The sequence below is a fragment of the Rhinatrema bivittatum genome, chromosome 1 (genome assembly GCF_901001135.1).
Source record: "Rhinatrema bivittatum chromosome 1, aRhiBiv1.1, whole genome shotgun sequence".
NCBI lineage: Eukaryota > Metazoa > Chordata > Amphibia > Gymnophiona > Rhinatrematidae > Rhinatrema > Rhinatrema bivittatum.
In genome coordinates, this window is record NC_042615.1 from 293831122 (window position 1) to 293850556 (window position 19435).

General features: G+C 43.2%; 1 protein-coding gene across 2 annotated transcripts in view; it reads right to left on the minus strand.

Moving 5' to 3' along the window:
- Nucleotides 1-19435, minus strand: part of COL25A1 (collagen type XXV alpha 1 chain) — a 971115-nt gene that overhangs the window by 42460 nt on the left and 909220 nt on the right. For both annotated transcript variants that reach the window (XM_029596536.1, XM_029596528.1), the window contains exons 29-32: nucleotides 17885-17911; nucleotides 9862-9942; nucleotides 2933-2968; nucleotides 1755-1808 (exon numbers count right to left, since the gene is read on the minus strand). In XM_029596536.1, the coding sequence (XP_029452396.1) occupies nucleotides 1755-1808; nucleotides 2933-2968; nucleotides 9862-9942; nucleotides 17885-17911 (198 nt within the window). The remainder of the gene's footprint in view (nucleotides 1-1754; nucleotides 1809-2932; nucleotides 2969-9861; nucleotides 9943-17884; nucleotides 17912-19435) is intronic.

The window sequence follows — 19435 nt, forward strand, 5'->3', positions numbered from 1 at the left end:
CAAAGTGGGAAATTCCTGCCAGATGGGTTGGCTGCAGGAGAAGGGAGTCTATGCAGAAATGCAGATTTCTTATTGTTGTTTTATTATTAGATTGAATTGTAATTATTGATATTTAGTGCTTTATTTATGTAACATTTTTGTTAACTACTTTTTATTATTTTTAGAAAGGTGTTATATGAAGTTCAAAAAATAACAATAACAATAATGTACAATTTCTGGTCATTATTCTTCCCCCAAACAGCGGGATCCCTGCTCCTCATCCTCTCTCCCTTGTCAGCAGGAGGGAGTTGGACTTTACACCAATAACTTCTCTGGCATGCAGCACCAGTCACTGTGTGAACTGGTAGGCAGAATGCCCTGAGATATACAGTGCACTGCAAGGTTAAAACCATGATTGGAACTGCCCGCTGGAGCAAGGCAGTGCTGCTCACCTTCTGCTGGATATGGGAGTGGTGGCAGAGGAGAGATGACCCAGAAATGAGGTGGGGTGGAGTAGAGTGGAAAGAGGAGAGAGAAAGAGGATTTGAAGTTGTTATTTATTTATTTATTTTATTTATTGTTTTTTGTTATACCGAGTTTCATGTTAGGCATCACATCAACCCGGTTACAAATAACAAGGAGTGTAAAGCATAATGTAACGTAAAAAACAATATTTTCAATAAGAACCTTGAACTTTAAATACAGTGAATCAGAAAAAGGGAGAGGGAAAGTTACAAAAAACAAGGAAAATAAACTTGGGATGGAAGGGGAGAAATTGAACAGCACAATATTTACATTTCAGCCTATTGATACATTAGAATAGCAAGTGAAAAAATAAGACTATGAAACGGTACATAGGTAATCAAATGAATAAATATGACACAGTTGTGAATGGTAATAGTATGATAAATATTCAGCAGGAATTAGTGAGAGAGGGTTTGAGGTTGGTTGATTCGTGATTACATTCCATTATTGCATACGAGTTACTGCTAGTGAGAGGAGGTTTTATTCAAGGCTTGGAAATGCTTTTTTGAAAAGCCAAGTTTTTAGTCTTTTCCTAAATGTTAAAGAGCATGGCTCTTGTCTCAAATCAGGTGGGATCAAGTTCCAGAGAGCTGGACCTGCTGATGAGAAGGCTCTGAGACTCAAGGATTTATGTTGGTAGGTTTTGGCCTTTGGAATTTGGAGTGACTCTTTGTAGTGTTCCCTGATAGGCCTGGCGGAGGTGAATTTTTTAAGTGGTATTTGTAGGTCGAGTTGCGTGTGTTGGTTGATAGTTTTGTAAATGATGTTAATGGTTTTGTACATGATTCTATAGTGGATCGGAAGCCAATGGAGATTTTTGAGAATAGGTGAAATGTGGTCAATTTTCCTGTGATGGGGTGGGACTGAATATATTAACTTCATAAGTACATCATGGGAGATATGATAGAATATGCATGGAAAGGCCCCGGCTGCTATCAAAGATAATCTAGCCCTTCATGAAAGTATTTGTTTTCCAATGAAAAGACACTGTATTACAGTTTTTAAAGATATGTGGGGATAAGGAACATTGGTTTTATTATTACAATAATGATGATGATGACGATGAAGATAATTACTCATTTGCAGCTGAATAACAGATGCACTGAAAAGTAAAGCGACTTGGCACAAAAGTATTATTGTCTTTGTGGGAACTGAAATTCAGACAACCCAGACTTTCAGCTCTCAACATGAGCACCAAACCCCACCTTCTCACATTTGCATAGTTACTTCATGTGCTTTTAAATACTTACTCTGTCTCCCTTGGGACCTGCAGGGCCATGTGGGCCAACTGGGCCATCAGTACCCTGAAAAGGAGACAACCATTTTAAAAATAATCGTCATCAGCTTTGATTTATTTTAACACGTTCAGCCAACATATATACTACAGCCCAGCAAACATCTTCAGCATAAAATAATTGTTCATTTTTGCTTCATTACTTCAGGCCAGCTCAGCAGCAAGTAGAGCGGGTGAAATTCATGAGAAAGAAATCTGCAAGTAGAAATGCCATGAAAGGGGAGGCAATTTCTGAAAGAGATTGTGCAGGTAACAAGTGAGAGCATACAGTGAAGAGTAATGGGCTAGAGGAGGCTATCAAATGTCTTTCTTTCAGTGCATCCTAGCGCTTTTCATCAAGAGCATTTTAGAGCTCCACAATGTACACAGTTTTTCTTTCCTCTATTTACATCTCAGGTGCATTGTGAATATTGCTTCAGAATAATTGCTACAGCATCCCCGAGAGGTTGAGGGGAGGGGAGGGGTTCCCATTTTCCAACCACCTAAGCTATCAGATCTGCAAAGATGGTTTTCATTAGGTAATAGGATCAGTCTATGCATGGAAAACTCAACCTATCAGTGCTACAAGTGCTCAGTTGAATCCACAGTGATTCATACCTCCTAAGCCCAAAATTCAGAATACAAGCATTGAACAGTGCCGCAGAGAAGAAATCAGATGGAAAACTGTGAGGGAAAAAAAGTAAGGAAGGCAGATAGACATGCCCATTCAGCCAGCAGGTCGGTTTGTCAGGAGTATCATAGCATTGCCGCAGCCATATTACAAGACCAGCGCAGAGGATGAGTGAAAACGCTGAACAAGAGAAGTACGCTCTATACAGTGACATGGCTTAAACAAAGGATCCCACAATAGATCGATTCAAATCGAACGCTCGAATGCTACTGCCCAGGGTGCTTTTGGCCGCAAGTACTTTGAAAGGGCAAGAGGGACAGTCAAGTGTCCAACATGCCATGGCCAACCTTCAATAACCCGTCTGCCCACCACTTCCAATCCGGCAACAACACTGTGGGGAGCATCTGAACGTCTGACCCACTCCTTGCAAATGCCTTGTTAAAATAATTAGGCAAATCTGGGTTTCGTGAAAAAGCACAGAGATTCAGCAGCAAAGCAATGACACAGGAAGACAAGGGACTCACCCGGGGTCCTGGCTTTCCGTCTAAGCCAGACGCTCCCTGTTTGATTAGGTGGAAGTATGGATGATGAGTACGACACGAATGACAAGAACGTGAAATTAGTAAGAGATGCTGATGAATACACGTAACTTGCTTCAAACAACAGAGCACAGGCTGTTACACGGGGCTGGAATGAGTACCTCATGGCTACAGTTTGTTAATTTAAAAAAACAAACAAACAAACGCATGGAATTATGCAAGGACTTCAATAAAACACATTCAGACTGATCTAAATAAATCAGCTGTACAATAAACTGTCAACATAGCATTTGAATTCTGTATTAATTTTATGAGCATGATCTGGGAAAATGGTTAGGCAGGCCAGACAAACTGTGGACTCCGAATGATATCCAAAGTCTCTGGTTATGGTAACGAATTCTCTTTGGTTTAGATCATTCCAGTCAAATGCTATGCTAGAGATGAAGAGCACATGTTCACACATAACACTTGGTCGCCAAAGCAACCAAATGCCAAATTCTTAGAGCTTTGGTGACCCCTGCTGGATTTATATGAAACATCCTCAGCACCTTGCCTCAATATGAATAAATCCGACGGTGGCAGGAGGCTCTGGAGCCGGTGGGGGGGGGGGGTCCTCCAACCTTTCTGGGAGCGTGGACCCCCTTTGTAGCCTATAAACGTTTTGTGGACCCTCCCTATGCTTCTGTTTAGTTTATGAATGCAATTATATGCCATAAGAAAATAAGTAATGTTAACTAGAATCATTCATAATGTGTAAAACTTAACATTAAATAAAGCTTACTGATCTAAACTGAATACAGAGGGAGAGAAATTTGCAAAGCTGTTTAAGAATTGCTCTTGTAATTGCAGGTCGGGGCCAGCAGCAGCCTCCACCTTCCACGCCAGCTGCAGTGGGGAAGAGGAAGCAACGTGCTTCAGTTCTGAAAGGTTTCAGGCCTGCAAAATGGTGCGGCCTGGCAGGAGGTCAGCACTGGTACCCGCGGGCCTACGAGCTGATTTTCAAAGAGAAACTGCCTGGAGGGTATCCTTGTGAAAAACTCGGGCCGGGGAGGGGGGCAGGGGAGTGGGCACTTTTGTAGCTGTGTAGTTTGAACTACTTTGGAGCAGGTGCAAAGTGCAAAATTAAACTCCCACATGTGCTTTCCCTCCCCCAATCTAACCTTCCTCCCTTTTTTTTCCTGCAGGGAAGAGTAGGCATGCTGTTCACAGCGCTGGCAATTTTACCCTCCGTGACGGGGAATGGCAGTTTTCAAAGGATCTTTTTAAGAGGAAAAAACAGGTGTTTACCCATGTAAAAAGTTTTGAAAATTACCCTCCCTGAAAACCGACTCCCTTTTAGTCTGCTTTTCAAAGGGAAGAAGGCTTATAAGACTGTTATATCTGTGTGTCCCCCCTCCCCCCATAAATAACTTTTGTGTATAATGAAATATCCACACCTCTTCCTCTCTCCTCCTTGATCCTTGGCAGTCATCTTTGTCTTTTTCCCTCCTGGACCACGATGGTCCTCTGTCCCTCCTTCCCTCTTGATCCCTGACAGTTGTCTCTCCCCTACCTCTGGTCCAGCATGAATCTTGGGGTCCTCTCCTTCCTTCCCCCTAGTCGCGGGATTTATTATAGAAATCAATGGGAAAATCTTAGAAGGAAAAGGAAGGCGAGAGGAGTTCATGATTGACCTGGTTAAGAGGAGTGAGAGTTAAGGTTGCCACCTGGCTCCGTGTCCTAAAGAATAGGCCAATCCCACCCTGGCATCACTCCAATACATGTATGGATTTATTATAGAAATCAATGGGAAAATCTTAACTACAAGTCTCTGCATGTGATCGGGTAAAACTAGGACTGGATTAGCCTGTTCCTTATCACATGGAGTAAAGTGGCAACCTTAATTCTCACTCCTCTTAACCAGGTCAATCATGACTTCCTCTCGCCTTCCTTTTCTACCTTCCATTCATTTTGCCCTCAACCTTTCCCCCTCATACTGTCAACCCCAGTCTGCTTTCCTCCTTTCTGCCTCTTGTTCTTTCACTTGTTTTTGGTGCAGCTCTTCTCTCTCAGGCTAGCACGTGGCAGTGGCAGGCAGTGCTCCTCACTGCTGTGATCACCCTGCCTTCCCCCCCCCCCCCCCCCCCCCACCCCACCCCCACCCCTGCTTTCCTCAGTTTGCAGCAATGGCGGCCGAAGGTTTTCAAAGCCGCAATCCTCCTGATGTACAGCAGTGCGGTGCATGGCTCTTGAGGGCTGCGATGGCCCCCACCTCTGCCAGACGTGTGGCAGTGAGGTCTCGAGGCTCCTAATGGGCTGCGGCTGGCCCTTCTCTTTTGCTCCTTTTCCCGACCTGGAGCAATACGAGTTGAAATTTTCGGGGGAACAGTGGTTCCTGCTCTCACTCCCCTGGCCTGCAGCAGAAGCTCAGCTAGTCACACTTAACAGCAGCATGCTCTCCCCCCCCCCCCCCCCCCAGTTATAACTGCTTGCATCCTTTTTGGCAGACCCTCTGTGATGACCTCACAAATACCTAGGGGCCCACAGACCTCAGGTTGGGAACCACTGTTCTAGAAGCTTCTTTTTTTGTTTTTCTTGTGGGTTTTTTTTTTTTTGTTTTCTTCCAGTGTAATGCACATACACAAATAAGCAACAACAATAAAAAGACTTGTACAATTTCACAAAACAAAAAACATTTCTAGAGATTATGTTTGTTCAAAATGATTTCATTTAGTATTTAAAACATTTAGTATGCTTAAAAACATTCAATTTTTAATTCATTCATTCATTCTTCTAATTTTAGAAGCTGGCAGACAAGAGGATCCATTTTGATAGCTCAATATAATAGATTCCGCCTTGACGTCATCACCAAAAAATACTGACTGAGTGTGAATTTTGACTGAAGCTCCAAACCTGAACCATGGGCATTTGCCATTTTAAAGATGTTCACTGTCCAGCTGAATACACTGGTAGGGGTGGAGCACATGGCCTCTGGGTTAGTTGCACCTAGATCACTTAGAGCTGAGTCATGACGGTGTGGTATTATTTTAACATGAAAACACACTCGTGAATAAAGTAAATACCAACTGCAAAAATCAAATTTCACTTGGTGTAATACACAATAAAATTTGTTATGAAATGACCATCATAAACACGCTGGTGGACTGCATTATAATTTTCAAATTTCTAAAAATATCTTTAAGGTATCCTGCTTAAGATAATACATTGCTCCGTTTGACCAGTGATTAAACTCCACATGCCTGTTGTGACAGAAGTCATTGAAAATTCAAATGCAGTCCACCAGCATGTTTAGAATGGTCATTTCATAACAAATTTTATTGTGTATTACATCATGTGAAATTTGATTTTTGCAGTTAACGTGAAAACATGCATTATTAGTGAATAAATAAAAAAAAATATTATTTATGAGCCCACTATTCAAAACACTACTTAGTCGGCTAAGCCCTACTTATCCGGCTAAGTGTTACTGCTGAATATTCAACTAGGGCCAGCAGGCTCCACTTTGCCAGATAAGCTGCTTATCTAGCTAAGTATTTAGCCGGATATGTCAGGGGCGGGGAATGGGTGTAACGGGAGGAGTTGAGTTAGCTGGGTAAGTTATATGGCTAACTCCAATATTCAGAGTTAGTTGGACAACTTATCTGGCTAACACTGGTTGGGCCACAGAGCTATCCTGAAATTAGTTGGATACACTCAATAAGTGTATCCGACTAACTTTCCAAGCTGCACAGCTCCTGCATACGAACCCCATTAATTTTTAATAGATCACATTAATGAAAATGGAACCTGCAGTAAATAACGTGTTTTTCATGTTAATATGGTACCGCACCTTCACAAATCAACTCCTAATTAGACAGCACCACTTTTCTGGAGTAAGTAGATCACTGTGATCTGACACTAGCAAGTAAAACCGATGCTGATTAATTACGTGCACACACCACATGGCATTCTGAATGAATTCTGCTTTAAGTCCCGAAGGTACAGAAGCAGATTTCTCTATTTTTAAGGAAACAATGCATCATTTTATTCAATTCAGTATTATTATCTGGGGGAGAAGCAGTATCTAAAACTAAAACATCTGGCATAGCATCCTATATAATAACATTGACTCCCCACTGAATCTTGAATCACAACGATCAATAACATCCAATCCCTCCCCCCGCCAAAAAAAAAAAATACCCCACATAATTTTTCCAACTTTCTTTACATCTACAGTTTAACATGCAATAATATATGGATTACTGTGACTATATAATTGAATAAAACAAGTACCCAAGGAAACACCATGAAGAAGCAGATTCATTAAATGAAAAAATGCATTTAAAAAACATAACACATAACACTAAGCCAATGACATGATTAATATTCTCATGGTATAATCTCGACCATGCTAACACAGACAACATGGAACAAATGGAAGGTGACAGTGCGAGGTACATGCTATAATGAGAGGTGGCTTGGCAGAGGCGCTGCTATATACTAAAAATCTTGGAGCATTGGCCCATGGAAATCGGGCCCATACAGTCTTCCCCTGAGATTTTGATAATTAAATTCAAGAATCACGATCGATCCTCCACCCCAAGAAGTACTCTGTTGCTGAGATCCTGCTGGCCTTATGGGGGCAATTTTAAAACATTGGCACCAAAAGCACTGAAAAAATTCAAAGGGATACACTGTGCTGGCTGATTCTTACACAATCGGCGATGTGCTGCCACTTTTTTCTCATGGTGCTCTCACCAGTTCTGCTCCACTTGGTGAGGCATTTCTTGTTTTCACAAAATTATTTAGCCCTCCACCGCCTTTCTCCATATAATAAAAAATAAATTTTACATAGAACATACAATAATGTAACACTGAAAATTACATTCCACTCATGGGATTCTAGGCAGATTCTAAAAGCTTTTACTGGGTTAGCATACATATTATCCAAAAATATTGTACATGAGCTTTTAAACTCAGAGGACCCTTCTTCAGATATCACATTAGACATATTATTCACATGTGACCTATGTGATTTTGAAGGCTCATGTATAACATTTTTGGATAGTATTTGATCCAATAAAAGTCACCAAAGCCTGCAGGCAATCCAGTTTACTCTGGAATCCACTATGTTACATATTCCAGTCATTAGGCTGAAAGTAAATTTTTTTTTGCACTGGTCTCTGTCTCTTTTTCCTGATTTCCTCGTCTTCTCCCAAATCCTTTTCCAGGCTGTCCTTTACATTTTACTTTTTTCTCTCACTCCTGTCTTCATCATTTCCTCCCTTCCTTGACAGTTGTCTTTTCCTCATTTCTTTCTTTTCTGCTCTAAATCTCTCCTTTATATCAGGATCACACTTCACTCTGTCTTCTTACACCTGGAGCTCATTTCTCCTTCTCCCCACTGCTATCCTTCATCTCTCATGCTCCAGTTCTCCCTGTCCCAATACTTCACTTCTCCAACTCTTCCTTCCATTGCTCCTCTGATCCTCCATCCCATCAATTCTCTGCTGTCTCCTTTCTGCCCCAACAGGCACCCCCCCCCCAAATTTCACACCATTACCCATCATCCCCACATTGACCTGCTCACCCTCTCTCAAACATTTCATTTTATTTACAATTGCTCAAATTGCCCCATTCCCACCATTATCCCCACTCGGAGTCCCTTACTGCTAATTATACCTTCTCTCTCATTCACTCTCATCCCTCTCATAGCCATGCATACTCTTTCCTCCCCCCAATATCCTTTTTGGATCTTGATCACACACGCACCCTTATCACCCCTTATGGCACTACTCCTTCCCCCCCTCCCATCATCCCTCTCTCTCTCTCTCTAACCCTCTTCTCAAACTCTGGATTTGTCTCTCTCTCACCTCCTCCACTCCCATCACAGCTTTGGCTCTCTCTCACCTCCCCCCACCACATCACACCTCTTTCTCTCCTCCCTATTCCATCGCTACCTCTGGCTCTCACACACACCCCATCTCAGGTTCTTTTCACCCCCACAACACATCTGGCTTTTTTTTCCACATAGACCCTCCTCCTCAGGCTCTCTTCCACGACATTACTACCAGCTCTTTTGCATCCTCTCCTCATGCACTGTGTCCCTGCACTCCCCCACAAACATCTCCTCCTTTCACATTATTTTAATGCACCCCCAAATTCTGGTTCTCTCATTACCGCAGACAACCCAAGTTTTCATTGCTGATTTCAGGTAAAGGGAAGGATACAGCATTCACCTTCCCTTCTTGTGCTCTCCTCGGCAGTCACCCACCCTCCTTCTCTTCTCCCTCTACCCTCCTCTCACATGACCAGAATTCATCCCCTCTTCACCTTATCCTCTTTCAGTATTTTACTCCTTCCTCTCCCCCTTCAATCACTTCCAGCTCTCTGCTTGTGCTCTAGAATGCCGCCATGCCCTCGGCTGAATCCTGGCCCAGCTCCAGCCCTCCAGTTGAAACAAGAGCATCAGGGGGATGGGAATAAGACTGCAGCACAGGAAACAGCAGAACAGAATATAAATTTTTCTGCTGCCTTGCCCAGCCCCTCTGCCCCTGTTTCTCTCCACGTGCTGCCTGCAGTGTCTGCTCCAGACTCACCTCAGCTTCTCCTGTTCCCAGAAGGAGGGAATGAGACTGAGCAGACACTGCAGAGAAGAAAGCAATTGCTTTGCTCCCCTTCTGTTCCCTGCTGAGAAGCAAGCAGAGCAGCTGTTTGAGATTTGGGCAGGAACTCTGTGTGCCCATGGCTAACAATGCCCTTCTATTCTGGGGAAATGGGAAGGACTGATGCTCTGCTCCAGGAGTGTTCCCTCGGAAATGAAATGCCATCCATGGAAAAAAAAACAAAAACCAACCCCTAAAGATGCTAATTAGACAAGAAAGGAAAGAGATGTGCATGGATTGCACTGAAATGCAACTGGTTTCTTTACTTACTGGAAGACCAAGGGGTCCTCTGTCTCCCTTGTGACCCGATTCACCCTTCAGTCCTTTAAGACCATTTAACCCTGGTTCACCCTAGATGTGAAAGTAAATATCCATTTTTATGCTACAATGGCTGTTTAAGTTGGGACAGAAGAGAGTCAGTCACAATAACTGCTGCAAATTCCAGTTTAATATGGCACCATAGGTTACCCGTTTCAAGGAGACAAATCACATTTCAAAGTTTTTTTTTACAACATCTGACAATGTTTTGCTTTGGTGGCTGAAGGTATAACATCTAAAACTTGAGGTAACATTAAACATCATAAACCGTTAGTAGAGCAAACCCATATTCTAATATTAAATTTCACTTCTCATTTGTAAGTTTTGCCAGGTTGTAACAGTTTAAAATAATTCCCAGTTACCTTTTCTCTTTGATTTAATCACATTCTGCCCATTCCCACACCTGGCAATGCACAATAAAGAAATATCCCACTCAAATGGTGATCACGGTGTGCAACAACATAAGCCCTCTATTTTTTCACGAAAAGCCATGTTATACAATGCTAGAATATTGGAATAGCAGCAGAGCCTGAGAACAAACCAAGTCCTTTGATAAAAGCACTGGTGGAGCATTTACTGGCTTCAAGACCCAAGAATGAGGATGTGACTGAATACATTGTTTTAATCCTACCTATAATCAGACCCCAGTAAATAAGGTGGTTGGCAGCTGAAAGAAGCTGCCATGTTCTCACTTTGCTTTGCTGTTCTGAGCTTCATGCGTGGTTGATGCATCAATCCCTGTCTGCTCAGTCTACAGCATCAAGTAAATGTATCAGAGGGGGGAAGTGCCAGATCAGAGGTAGGCAACTCCAGTCCTTGAGTGCTGTAAGCTGGTCAGGTTTTCAGGATATGCATAAAAAAAAAAATAGGCATGAAATGCATTTGCATGCAGTGGAGGCAGTGAATGCAAATGCATCTCATGCATATTCAGCATAGAAACCCTGAAAACCCGGCGTGTGGGACTTGAGTACTGGAGTTGTCCACCCATACGCCAGAGGAAGATGAGAGAAGTAGAATGGGGTGGAGGTCTCTATTGATCCAATACCAGGATTTTCTTCTGGGTGTAAGCACAGGTAGGATAAAAATAAATACGAAATCATGCTTGATACTTAATCATGGTCTTTTTATCAATAGTCTTGCTTTGCTTTGTACAAATTCACCTTAAATCTTTAAACACATAAAATGTGGTCAGTAAAAGACTGACAAGAGTATGTGGTGCTGGAATAATACCATACTTAAAGGTGAATTTTAAAAGGCCGGCACATGCCAAAATCGGGAGATGTGCATGCGTGCATGAAGGACATGCACGGGGCCACCCAAATTTAAAAGCACACAAGACCCGACGCATGAAAATCTCACACTGGGGAAAACTAGGGGTGGAATGTGGGTGTGGTGTGGGCAGGGCATGGGCATTCCAAGGCGGGGCTAAGAGATGAGCGCACAAGTACCTACTCATTTCAGCGTGCGCCCAGGCCCAGTGCTGTGTAACTTTACTTCTGCTATGGAGGAGGTGTAACTCTTAAAAAAAAAAAAAAGATTTTCCAGGCATCGCTGAAGTGTTTGAGGTGTCTGAGTTAACTGGGGGGAGTGCAGGCTAATAAACTGGGGGGGGGGGGGGGTGTTGTAGACTGGGTGGCTGTAGCCTGGGTGAATTGGTGAATGAACTGGTGAAACTGATCATGGAGTGGACGCATACCGGTTGTAAAATTCTCTCACTTACGTGGCTCAAACCCGACTTTGCATGGCTGAGCACACAGAAGTTTAATATTAGGCACACACATACGTGTGCCTGGGCTATTTTATAACAAGCATGCGACTGTGCGCTTATGTTATAAAATAGCCACTTACTGGGTGTGCTCCAACATAGGGGTGTCCATGAGCACCCGCAAGCACGTTCGAAAGTTACCATCTTAGGCTCCTGCTTTACTGACCTGAAAAGTGGTATTTAAAGAGAGTAACTCGCTCCTTGCATCATTTTTTTTTTGAATTACCAAATGTCCCTTTGCTCTCGTCTTTAAGTGGGAAAGTGGCAGAAGACTGGCCTTCAGAAATAACTTTTATGACATGACCACAGGAGGCTAAGACTATCATACCAGGCAAATGGTTGCCCAGACTAAAAGAAAATACTGCAAAGTGACTGTTCGATTTTAAAAGCCTTGTACTCACCAAAACCGGGAGATATGCTCGTGACTCGGACCCGCACGCGCCGTGCAGATTTTAAAAGGCCTGCAGTTACACGCATATAAATCTTTTTTCCAAATAGGGATGGAGCGCAGTCATGGTCTGGGCAGGGAATGGGTGGGACATAGGCAGGCCGGGTCTGTAGCATGAATTCAGCGCGTAAGTAGTTACGTGCACAAGCGAGCACCAGTGTCCCCTACCGCATAACTTTACTTCTGCTATGGACGGCGTGTAAGTCAGAAACAAAAACAAATACGCTAATCAGTGGTGTTTTAAGGGTCAAGGGTAACAGGGTAAAAGGGAGGCAAGATAACTAGGTGGATTAGGAAGTCCCCACCTTTACTGGGGTAAACAGGGAAGAACGGCTATTGTGTCCTTGTGCGTAGCTACTAAATTTCCCCCCATTTCCGCACATATGCATGCGAAAATATATAATCGTGTGCAGTCTGTGCACATATACGCATGTATAGCCAATTTCATAACGTGTGCACATATGCACATTTGTTATAAATTCGCCACGCCCCAGTGCATGCGCTGGCAAATGCGCGCACATGTGCAACAGCGTGCGGCTCTTAAAATTTACCTCTAAGTGTCCCCAATGATGCATGGGTTATCCTCCACCGGGAAGATGAAAGGTGGAGCTGGGACAGGCTATTTTTGCCTGAATCAGGTTTGCAGTCCTGCTACGTTTTTCTTTTTCTTTCCTAAAGCAGCAGCATCCTGCAATCGCACTGACTGTGATAATACAAAACTGCGGCCGACGGGAGAAATGCCCATGCTCCCACTTCATTTGGGTGTTGTAAAGACCATTGCAATGATAGCAATTCTGAGAGAATGTCTGGCTGAATTGTCACAGGTTTATTTTCACGTTTTTAAAATAAAAACAGCAACAACAAAAAAGAAGAAAACCTAAACTTTGAATTTGACAAATTCTCCCATTAAAACAAGGAGATGTTGTAGTAAAAGGTTTGATTGTTAGATAGGGAAGGAGAGAAACTCCTGTGGCAGGCTCATGTCAGAGTGCCATCACCTGACAGGGCAGGTAAGCAGAACTGGTCTAGGATACAGAAGGACAGACTTTTGAAGTGAATTTAGGGCTCATGAAAGTTGCCATTTATCCACTGAAATGGTATTGAATGGCCAGTGACAGTACAAGCTTCTCAGCCCCCCCCCCCCAGCCCCCAACCTCATCTCGGGCTCTCATCTCTCCCTCCTCACCTTGATAATGTGTCTCAAGCCTGAACTTGAGGGAGTCCCTGTAAAGTGGAGAGAATAATTCAGTGCAATCCTTGGTCTCTCTGCTGACACTGACAGCAAAGGGCGCCAATTAATGCCAAATTGTACAGGTGGTTTAATGATGTTGATACCTGGCGTTTTAATTCTGCCTGTTTGGTCAGGGTCCAAACAGTTTACTATCCCCAGCGGGTGGGAAAGCGTTTTGAAAATGGGGTCTCAGCAAAAGTATTATTGGTTGATGGATTACCTATTCCCATACAAACCGAAGTGAAAAAATCTAGGAGTCTTTTTGGACTCTCAGTTGACTATGAAGCAGCAAATTCATCATGTATCAAAAGTGCATTACAAACGTTAAAAGACAGGAAACAGAGAGTAGGATTAAATGGACAATTTTCTCAGTGGAAGGGAGTGGACAGTGGAATGCCTCAGGGATCTGTATTGGGACCCTTACTTTTCAATATATAAATGATCTGGAAAGAAATACGACGAGTGAAGTAATCAAATTTGCAGATGATAAAAATTGTTCAGAGTAGTTAAATCACAAGCAGATTGTGATAAATTGTAGAAAGACCTTGTGAGACGAGAAAATTGGGCATCCAAATGGCAGATGAAATTTAATGTGGATAAGTGCAAGTTGATGAATATAGGAAAAAATAACCCATGCTATAATTACACAATGTTGGGTTCCATATTAGGTGCTACAACCCAAGAAAGAGATCTAGGTGTCATAGTGGATAACACATTGAAATTGTCGGTTCAGTGTGCTGCAGCAGTCAAAAAAGCAAACAGAATGTTGGGAATTATTAGAAAGGGAATGGTGAATAAAACGGAAAATATCATAATGCCTTTGTATCACTCCATGTGAGACCGCACCTTGAATACTGTGTACAGTTCTGGTCATCGCATCTCAAAAAAGATATAGTTGCAATGGAGAAGGTACAGAGAAGGGTGACCAAAATGATAAAGGGGATGGAACAGCTCCCCTATGAGAAAAGACTAAAGAAGTTAGGACTGTTCAGCTTGGAGAAGAGACAGCGGAGGGGGGATATGATAGAGGTATTTAAAATCATGAGAGGTCTAGAACGGGTAAAAGTGAATCGGTTATTTACTCTTTCAGTAGGGGGTACTCCATGAAGTTAGCATGTAGCACATTTAAAACTAATCGGATAAAGTTCTTTTTCACTGATGCACAATTAAATTCTGGAATTTGTTGCCAGGGAATATGGTTAGTGCAGTTAGTGTAGCTGGGTTTAAAAAAGGTTTGGATAAGTTCTTGGAGGAGAAGTCCATTACCTGCTATTAATTAAGTTGACTTAGAAAATAGCCACTGCTATTACTAGCATCAGTAGCATGGGATAGACTTAGTTTTGGGGTATTTGCCAGCCTGGATTGGCCACTGTTGGAAACAGGATGCTGGGCTTGAAGGACCTTTGGTCTAGCCCAGTATGACATGTTCTTATGGCTTTTTATAAACTTAAATGGTTAGACCATTGAGATTTTTGTTACCTCATGATCTGTTTCACTCAGTAATACAGGCTCTAGTATTAAGTCACTTAGAGGGTCATTGATCAAAATGCATTAGGGCCCTAATACCCCCGATAACGCCGTAACGCATGCGATAAATACATCGCAAATTGTGTATGCAAATTTTTCATTTGTATTCAAATGGGAGAAATTTGGGTGGAGTAAACGGAAATGAGGTTCAGTTAGCATGGTGTGCGATAAAACAGCAATGCATGTTTTAATGCTGGAAATAACTACACCTTTTTCCTGTGTGTTCTGCCTGCGTTAGCTGTGTGTTATCTGCTGAAAATGTTTTTATCGTGAATTGCGTTCGGGAAGGGATAGGAGAGAGGAAGAGAGAGCGCCTTTGAGGAGGCTCACTTATCTGAACTTTTTATACCACTGTTAAAAGGGGGCATTATGAACTCAGGGTGGGGTTTGGGGGTGAGTTGGGTTTTGGGGGGCATTTTTACATGCACAGTCATACATACGAACAGCACAGTTACAATCAGCGCTTTAAAAATGGCACGGGCCATCCAGTGCTCCTACCATGTGACACGGGCCGGCCAATGGCACGGAGACCCTGTTACATGGAAAGGGCAAAGTGCCATCGGCGCCATTTTTATTAGTGGCAGCCAATGGCCCGAGAGCGGGAGATCGCGCCCGGGACCCCCAGGTAATTTTCAAACGTTTTGGGGGGGTCGGGAGGTTGGGGGAAGCTAAGGGAGCTGTTTTAAAGGGTTGGGGTGGGTTTTTTGTTTATCGGCTCGGGCACAGCCAATAAAAAAAAACCCGATCGGGCCGCACGAAAAAAAATTCACGATGTGAATCGGAACCGGAATCAGAACCGATTCCGGTTCCGATTCACATCTCTATTATACAATGCGCTTGGCTAAGCGCACTGTATTGTATCGGCCCCTAAGAAGAGGCCGTATTCAGTTCATGACTCAGATTTTACATTCAATCTTAGTCAAAACCATAGGATATCTTTCAAAGTCCCTATTCACCTAATCCAAATCTGAACCAATGAAGGCTTTGTAACACTCTGACAATTCCTTTGCATATAGGGGCAGCTTTAAATTTTGGATGAAAGTAGGGTAAAAAAAAGAAAAAAAAGAAATCCCTGCTAGTCAGTTTGCTTGCACAGTTTTCAAGTAACACATCTTTGTCCATGAAGCTGTATGGAACTATTGCCTGAAAGTGGTAAACAGCTAGTCCGATAAAAAGGTATCCCTTACAGCGTGCTTGCTGATGCTTATTTCAACATAACATTTGTAGGAAATGAAATAAGTGGAAAATGATGTGTAAAGGTCAATCTGGATCTGAGCAGCAGCAGAGCAGGGGGTGACTATCGCACCCTCCTTCCCCCTTTCTTTTTGGCATCCTTGGGAGGGGTAGGCAAGGGGTGGCACCTAGTGGGGGAAGGAGGGAATCGAGGCACAGATAACTTTACAAGCAAAAACCTTTTCAGTGTGAGTTTTAATGCACAGGCCCAAAAATATAAAAATGAACACATTTCTATATGTGTTGGGAAGAAGAGCTGTAATCCTAATCCGAGATGCCTGCACGGTAAATGCCTACTATTGACCCTGCTGCGTACTACGGTCCCTGGGCTCCTTCTCTGCTGCGGCACAGTATTACTTACAGCACATGCAGCCTGCAAGAGTCTTATAGTAGTTAAATTAATAGTGGAATGTTTGTAACTGAATATAAAGCGTTATGCCTAAATGGATCTAAAGTGTTACTTTGTGTAGCTTGAGATTGAATTCAACGATTTTTGAAAGCATCATTCGTTAACTAATATATTTTTCCACGTGACCATAAGGCGACGTACTAACAGGAAAAAATATTGCATGAGCTATTTATGATTCAGGGGCCGATTATAAAAGGCTCCCGCGCGCTGTTCCCGGCACGTGCACACGTATGCACCGATTTTATAACATGCGCGAGTCGCTACACGCATGTTATAATATACAATACCCACGCACAATGGGGGGGGGGGGTGTTATAAAAATATGCGCAGCGACGCAGGAAGGCCTTTCCCAGGTCCCTCCCAATCCACTCCGGACTGGGAGGGAACTTTCCTAACCCTAACCCTGTCCTTCCCTCTCTCTTCCCCTCTCCTCCCCGACCCCATAACTATCACTAGCTATCCCCTATTTTTTTTTTTTTTTTTACTACTTACCTCTCCTCCAGAGCAGAAGCAATCTCCACGCGCCGGCTGGCTGCTTGCGCGCGCTGTCCCAGCCCACCCCCTCCCTGCCCAGACCATGCCCCTGGCCAGCCCCTTTCTTTAGGCCCAGCGCGTGGCCAGGCCCTTTGTAAAATGCATGCGGCACGCGCAAGGCCCGGCCCGCGCATAACCCCCCCAATTTTATGTGCGCCGGGTTTATACATTTGGGCATTAGTGCATACTATTTTCTAATAGGACTCAGAGGCAAGTAAGCCCGGTTGAAAAATAGTGACATTGTTTTATCTACCAAACATTTTGCAAAAACTGCAACTGTGTGTTTGCAAAGCTATTTTCATATGTAGGTTCACTATGTATTCACAGATGATGAATGAGCTGTTTATAAAATTATGCATTGCAGTCACTCGTTAATTATAAATTTAAAATCTCGCACGCACTAAACTGTGTGTGAAAGTTAGCTATTTGGATCACAAATAGCTAAGTTTTGCACACTAAAAGGGCAAATAGTATGTGCTGTCGCAAATAATGTGCAGTGTTTGCTTTTTAAACATTCATGCGAAGCGGCCTTTGCAAAATTTTGCACCCACTAGAACATCAGCCTCCTTGTTAGGCATGAAAGCCACTGGAATTATGCAACAGTAATGGCAAAACCCAAGTCACAGCAAGAAATACACATATACTTATGTTTTGTTTCAGTTAGCGCTTAACAGTTTAAGAATGAATTCAAGAAACATTTAACAAAAAATAAAGGGAAGGCAAAAAAAAAAAAATACATAAAGGCATGGATCATTAAGGAAATCACAGAACACAGCATTAAAAAGCAGAGCCTGTTTTCTGAAAGAAAATACATCCCCATTTATTTACCTTAGGACCTGGAAGTCCATGTGGTCCCTGAAATTAAAAAGAAAATGCATTGTTGAGTTACATTATTATTATTATTATTTTTTTAATCCAAGAAGCCCAAATTTCTGAATAACAAGAAGAATAAACAAGATTATACTGTACATATTAACAGTATATTAGCAGTACCACTGTATGTTTTTGGTGACAGCATGAGGATTGAAGGTTGAAAATTCTTCCATGGTATGAAAACAGTAAACTGGTGATATCTGTTCATCTAACACTCTAAGGGGTAGATTATACAAATCTATGCGCGCGTATACTTTTGTACGCGCACCAGATGCGAACAAAAGTACGCGGGATTTTATAAGATCCGGGGTCAGCGCGCGCAAGGGGGTGCACCTTGCGCGCGCCGAGCCCTGCGCGCGCTGCCTGTTCCCTCCGAGGCCGCTCCGAAATCGGAGCGGCCTCGGAGGGAACTCGGAGGGCACCTTCCCCTCCCTTCCCCTATCTAACCCACCCCCCCGGCCCTATCTAAACTCCCTCCCTACCTTTATCTTAAAAGTTACTACTGCCTCCGGGCAGTAGTAACTTACGCGCACCGGTGCAGCAGGCCCCGACACAGGCCGCTGTGTCGGGGCACTCGGCCACACCCCCGAAACGCCCCCGAGCTGGAAACATGCCCCCGGACACGCCCTGAAAACGCTGCATCACTCCCGACACGCCGTCCCGGGGCTTGCGTGCGCCGCCGAGCCTATGCAAAGTAGGCTCAGCGCATGCAGGGGGGTTTTAAAAGGGTTACGCGTGTACCTTATGCGCGTAACCCTTTTAAAATCCGGCCCTAAGGGTCCGATGCAAAATCATTCGCTCAGGCTAGTGCACAGCTTAACCAGTGATTGCACAAGCATTTTGGATGCGCTAGGCCAGTGATCCCCAACCCTGTCCTGGGGGCCCACCAGCCAGTCAGGTTTTTAAGATATCCACAATGAATATGCATGAGAGAAAATTTGCATGCACTGCCTCCATAACATGCAAATTTTCTCTCATGCACATTCATTGTTATATCCTGAAAATCCGACTGGCTGGTGGGCCCCCAGGACAGGGTTGGGGATCACTGCGCTAGGCTAACACCCAATGCAATAAGGGCAATCACATGTCCAAATCGCGTGTCCAAACTCAGGCGAGGCTAATAGTGCTCATCACATGCAAATGCCATGTGGATGAGGCTATTAGTTATTACCCCTGATGAAAAAATTGCTCTGCTCCCGACGTGCATTTTTTAACATGGAAAATTTAACACCAGCCCCAGAGCTGGCATTATGTCTTGCGGCGCGTCAAGGGCTCACTAAAAGACAAAAAATCCTGCTTTCCGTGGTTCCTCCTACTTTTACAGTTAATAACTAATGAATGTCCATTAGAAAAACAGAGAGATTTTTAAATACAATTTTTATGGTTTGCATAATTTTATGTAAAAATATAGAAACTGAACTCAGTGGCTGAAAACTAATGTAAGCTACAGAGAACTTCTTGGTTCTACAGATTCAGAGTTTATAATTCAAGTATCATGCAAATAAA